The 6,076-nt window shown below is 58.5% G+C and overlaps 1 protein-coding gene across 1 annotated transcript in view; it reads right to left on the bottom strand.

Annotated features, from left to right (window-relative positions):
* Window positions 1-660: 660 nt before the first annotated feature.
* Window positions 661-6,076, bottom strand: part of LOC112124952 (vacuolar fusion protein MON1 homolog B) — an 8,037-nt gene continuing 2,621 nt past the window's right edge. Inside the window, exons 4-6 of the mRNA XM_026660922.2 lie at window positions 5,187-5,985; window positions 3,187-3,334; window positions 661-2,208 (exon numbers count right to left, since the gene is read on the bottom strand). Of these exons, the coding sequence (XP_026516707.1) occupies window positions 1,990-2,208; window positions 3,187-3,334; window positions 5,187-5,985 (1,166 nt within the window). The 3' untranslated portion in view covers window positions 661-1,989. The remainder of the gene's footprint in view (window positions 2,209-3,186; window positions 3,335-5,186; window positions 5,986-6,076) is intronic.

Raw genomic sequence — 6,076 nt, 5'->3', positions numbered from 1 at the left:
CTCTGCTGCCATAAAGTCACATCCCTCCATTGCCAGCAGCCAAGCAGTACTCACTTAAAACAATGGAGGCTGGGCCCAGAAGATATCGTTCACTGGTGGAACATGCTAGCACCAGACCCATCTCCGCTTTGTACCTGCTGAACGAGCCCAAAGTACTGCAGCAGGCGCTGAACTGCAGTTGCTTCTGGGGTGGAGCATGGCAGTGGTGTTGCCAGCAGAGAGGACCACAGCCCACAGTTGGCATAATACTTATATTTGAGATAAAAAAAAACGCACCAGGCAGCATTAGATGTGCTGAGTACCTGATGGTTGAGTGGAACACAGCAGGAAGAGAAGGGGATTCTGGAGGACAAAAATGGGCAAAGTGAATTTGGGATCCCGTCTTTCCAAAAAGGAGAATGCTGCAGGGATGGAAAACGCCAGCCTCAGGCAGAGGGTTAGCGTGACAACCCTCTGGACCAGGGCCTGCTGTGGGCAAGCTCAGCTGTGACCTGACGTCTCCAGAGATGAGAGTTAAAAGATTGGACCTCTCCCCTGCATCCAACTGACATAAGCTCACTGGGGCCAAGGCAATACAGGTAGCATTTAGAAAGCCCCAATTCCCCCTTCTCTTGACAAGATCCTTTGTGCTGGCCGGCGAGCAAGACAGATGTACCCTCATCAAAACAACTTTTTAATAAGACTGATTCTCAGTTGAACACGCCAGCCAGGAAGAGACCTCATTTGACAGCCAGCCAAGATGGTTCTAGGCACAGCGCGTCATGCATATGAAAACTGTTTCTGCTTCCCCAACCCCGTCAGGTCTCACTGGAGCAGCTAAACGCAAGTTAAAAGGAGACGCAGGCAGGGGCTGGCTCTCCAGAGGCATGGGATGATCTTCCTGTGAGAAACAGACCCAGCGGATTCTGGGTCAATCCCGCTGCAAATCGATAGGTCTAAGGCCACAGGAGAGCAAACAGCCCTTCCTTCTAGCAACCAGGATGGACAAGGAGACTGAAAAGTGTGACGGGGCAGCCCAGTTAACTTAGCACAGATGTCACCGGCAAAGGAGGGAGGCAGTTCGTTGCTTTCAAAGAGCATTTCAACACTTCCTGTGAAAGGATCTGCCTTTCCAAAGGGAACATTAAATTAATACAGGCAGGGGAGAGTGCATTGGTGCAGGCGCTAACGAACATGACCAGCCCAGGGAGGGAGAACACAACACAGCGGCATCTCCAACACCCACTTGCAATTTATAGCATCGAGAGAAGCATGTGCATGGCAGGGGATGAGGGAGTAACCTCCTTCCCGCCGCACATACAGCTACGTCTCAAGACACAGCGGCCAGTTAAATCAATTGGCAAACATGAGCCACCAACCTCCGGGCGCCTGCGAGAAATCTAAGTTCATTCCAGGCCCAGGTTTTTAAAGAGCAGAGGATGTTGAAAAATGGTTTCAAAGCAGGTCCGGCTCCGATGCCCAGGGCGCAATTCGCCACAATTCATCCAAAGGAAAGAGAAACACAATCACAGCCCACTTCATAGGGGCCTGCAGCCGATCCACACCAGGAGGCGGAAAGCAGAGGCTCCGGGGAAGGAACCGCGAACAGCTTCCGTCAAGGAGATGGAACAAGCCGCACCCAACCCCAGCTCCACCATGCAGGTGGAGTCCTTCGGTACAGGCCTACGCGAGCCAGAGTGTAAACTCGCCACTCCCCTCCGCGCCCCACATCAGCCTGGAGCACAAGGCCCAAAGTGAAGCAATAACCCCCACTCCAGCTTCCTCAACAGAGGCTCGGAGATACGAGTAGGCCAATAAATAAGACAGGCAGATAACCACGTGTCGCCACCACCCCAGAAGGAGCCGGCCAAGCCTGAGCCAGCTCCTAGAGAGTGTGGTTTCTCGGGGGGGGGGTCCCCGATCTCCCCTTCAAAGAGGAGAAGGGATTTCCCCCCCAAGTTATCCAATCACCAGTGAAATACAGGGGCCTCGGGTGAAGCAGGCTCAGGCTTAGAGGCCAGCAAAAAATCCATTCTCCGCGCCATCGGGCCGGCCCCCCTTGGCGCCCTTCCCAGGGTTGGGCGTAGTAGAGTACTTTGGGGGGTAGCGAATGAAGAGCCGGTCCTCCTCCTTCTTGATCCAGCGCAACAACTTGGTGAGGACATTGATGGCGCCGGCCTTGGTTACCAGGGGGCTGAAGCAGGTGTATAGCTCGAACTTACTGGTGACCTGAGAAGGAGAACGTGGAAAAAGGACAGGTCAATCCATCCTCTCCCCAATACCTGGCATTGTCTTGTCTCTTGTCCTCCCTCTCCAAACCTGCTCCCCAAGCTTCTTCTCATCACTAGCCCTGTGGGAGGCAGCACAAGCTTTAAACCTATATGGAGCTGTCAGCATGACAGCCAGAAGCAGCATGAGCTATCTGTTCCAATGGGGCCCGTGTTCACTCTGAAACCTACTGATGTTTGGTTAAAACCCAAGCACATCGCTGCCGATCACGTGAGTGGACACATCACACTAAGATGCATATCCCAGTCACATCCCTCAGTAGTCTGGGAATTCTGCAGCATGTGGGGCCTTGACGCTGGAATTCTGGGAACGAGCAGCCTGAACCATTTCCCCAGCTATCCAGGCGGGACTGGTCTGGGCTTGGTGATCACTTCCCACGCCAGGCACCACTGTGCTTCCTGCTAGGAGAGCAGGAATGAGCCCAGTGCAAGATAGAAAGGACAGAGCAGGAAGTCCCACCCTCCTCACACTAGAGTATTACTGAGACAGGAAGTGGTCTCTCCCAAGCCCCCAGCCAACACCAGGTGAAGGCCCAGGCAATCTAGGCTCATGCCTAAGGGCGATTGCTAGAGTCATGTGATCACAGCAGCAGCTCAGCTTTCTGTTACAAATAGAGTAAGCATCTCACCCTCCTAGTTGGGAAGAAAACCTTGAAATCATAAACCAAGTGTCACAAAGGCAGCGACACTGCCTGAGTCTGCAGAAGGCCTGAGCCCATCACTCCAACTTGGGGGAAATTGACCCACGTGTGAGTGATGCTGCCTGAGTTTGCAGAGAGCCTGAGCCAATTGCGGTGAGTGAGTAGTAGGGGGTCCTCCTGCCTCTCTTGGGGAGGAAGAGGGGCCCTGCTGCTCCGCTGGGGAGATGAGGGCCCATGACCCTGCCCCTCCAGATGCCTTGATCTGTGCCCTGCCTTACCCAGGCGAGTAGCGTCTCCTTCTCGGCCACGTGGTAGATGAGGCGCAGGGGGCGAGAGGTGCTGTGAATGCGGCTGTGCAGGTAATGGTAGAGGTCAAAGAGCCGGTGCTGCTCCTCCTCGCTGCAATACGGCCCCTCCAGCTCTGGGCTGCGGGGGCGAGAGACGCCAGAGGAGGGGGGATTAGACACAGAGACTAGGCACCACCCCCTCCCTGCTGCTCCCAGTGTCTTGACCCCGCACCCCGCAGAACCAGGAGGGCAGGGAGAACGCTGAACTAGAAGGAAACCTAGGAACAGCTGGAGCATGAACCCATCTAGCGCGGCATCTTGGCTAGCAGAGGAACCCCAGAGGAAATAGCGTCCCAGCCCCCAGCGATTAGTGCTTGCTCACTGCCGAAATCCAGCTCCCTCCGGGGTCGGGCCCGCCCTGCCAAAACCCTGCCTTTGGTGTGAGATCTTCCAGATACTCCTGGGGCCTGCAATATCCTGCGGCAGGGAGTCCCACCAGCTAACACGAGGGACTTGTAGAAGCCCACAGCTGGCTTTGACCCCTGTGTGGTTCACGTGACAGGCCTTTGTTCTGGCACTACAAGGCAGGGAGGATGAAAGATCCCGATCCTATTGCAGTATTTGGTATACAGCTAGCCAGTCCCCTCATATCAGGGTAGAGGAGCCCATTGTTCTCATCCGGGATGGGGACGAGGTACCAGGGAAAGGCGGACCCCCATTCTGATCCGGGACGGGGAGGAGGTACCAGGGAAAGGCGAACCCCCATTCTGATCCAGGACGGGGAGGAGGTACCAGGGAAAGGCGGACCCCCATTCTGATGTGGGGGAGAAACACTTGCCCTGACTAACGAGGTGTATCGTGAGCCAATCACGTCTGTTTCAGGCTGTGAACAAGCAGTTCAGAGACCCCGATTCCATGCCAAGTCCAGCTGACAGGAAGAATGGTTGTGTGGGGTAAAGCGGTTCGTTAAGTGCCCTACACTGACCCGTCTCACCCTGGCACGAGCTCTCAGCTGCAATCCCCCCCTGCCCCCCAGCAGAGGGGTCTAGTAGTGTAGAGCACAGGGGCTGGGAGCCAGGACTCCTGGGTTCTATCCCTGCCGTTTTGAAACAGAAGAACGTGCCTCGGTTTCCCCATTTATAACACACAGACAGTGTCACCCATTCTTTTTTGGGGGCACTGGGAGGTTCATGATGTCAGAGCTCCCCTCCCCTGGCACTGAGCTACCCACACCATTCCCCCACGTGATGCACTGCCGAGGCCCCTGAATTCCCAGCATGCCCTGGGCCACCTCCGCCCCCGTGATCCCCACAAGCAGCCAGTCTCACACACATGCCGCCTTGTTGGGAAGCACATGATGTGCCCTATTTAAAGCCGGGATTGCATAAGGCTGGCTTAATTCGTCCCGGAGCCGCGGGGGGAGAGGGAGGGCAGCTGTCTGTTCGGGAGGCTGGCTGTCCAGCTGGCACCTCCCAGCCGTCCTCCACTGCAGTGACCACAAAGCGCTCTCCCGGCTGCACCTGGGGCTGAAACGCAGCTGCCTCTGGGGTGGGGCACACAGCTACAGAACGCCTGCCCGCAAACTGAGGACAGCTCTACTGACACCTGGCCTGCTGCCTGCACCACGGCGCCCCCCAGTGCCCAGCCCTGACTGCCAGGGGAGAGCGCCCCCTGCCCAGCCCCCCGCCCTGCTCCCCATGGCACGGCGCCCCCCAGTGCCCAGCCCTGACTGCCAGGGGAGAGCACGCTCCACCCCGCTACCCACCACAGAGCGCCCAGCACTAACTGCCAGGGGAGAGTGCCTCCTGCTGATCCCCCTGCTCCCTGGTGCCCCCTACCACCAGTGCCTTGCAGGTACCAAGCACGGCTTAGCATTAGCGTCAGAATTCAAGGCCACCGACACGACCCAGCCTCCCCCACACCAACCCCGACGGCCAAAGCCAGAGCCAAGCACTGCTGCCCCCAGGAGGGCGGCCGGGGTGCCCCGTTACCTGGTGAACTGGGGCAGCTGGCGGTAGTTCTCCGGGATATCCAGCGGCTTGTAGAGGAAGTGCCGCAAGTCGGGCACCCCGACCTGCCCCACGCCGTAGGAGGGGCTCTGCGGGCCGCCCGAGAGCACCTGCAGCGAGCCCTGAGTCCGCATGGCCTCCTCCACCCGCTTCTTGCAGTCCGAGACGGCGTAGAAGGACTCCTTGTCGGTGGAGAGCAGCACCAGGCACACGGTGCACTCCGCGTCCAGGTAGGAGATGTAGGCGTAAAAGTACCCGTCGGGGTTGAAGCGGGGCAGGCAGATGGGTGTCCAGATCTCCCCGGCCTGGAAGGCCGAGCTGGCCCCGATCAGGTTGAGCAGCAGGTGGAGGTCGGTGGGCTCCAGCCGGCACTCCTCGATCACCGCCCGCTCCTGCACCGCCGTGACCAGCTGGCTGCGGGCCACCAGGATGGAGAAGACCAGGTTGGGGGTGATGGCCTTCTGCAGCAGGGTGCCCAGGGCGTCCCGCAGGGAGGCTGGAAGGGGGAGGCAGCGCACGGCCCCCAGCAGGAAGCCGGGATCCGACTCCACCAGGTTGAGCAGGCGGTCGAGGATCTTCTCGGAGCCAGCCAGCAGGCGCCGCAGGTCGTAGTTCTTCTTGCGCTCGAAGATGCGGGTGATGCTCACCTGGGTCAGCATGCTGAGGATCTGGTAATAGACGTAGAGCAGCTCCTGGCGCAGCTGCTGCTCCGACTGCAGCGTCCGCGACACCGACACCAGCACCAGCGGGCCCTGCTGCACGAACACCAGCTTCCGGTCGTCTGGGGCGGAGGGGCAGACGTGGAGACAGTGAGATTGGCCTGCTCCCGGGGGCCCCCGAGTGCCGCTGCCCGACCCCCTGGGCCAGCCAGT

This window comes from Terrapene carolina, unplaced genomic scaffold (genome assembly GCF_002925995.2).
Source record: "Terrapene carolina triunguis isolate 2854851 unplaced genomic scaffold, T_m_triunguis-2.0 Scaffold848, whole genome shotgun sequence".
Taxonomy (NCBI): domain Eukaryota; kingdom Metazoa; phylum Chordata; order Testudines; family Emydidae; genus Terrapene; species Terrapene triunguis.
This window is presented reverse-complemented; position numbering and strand designations above follow the sequence as displayed.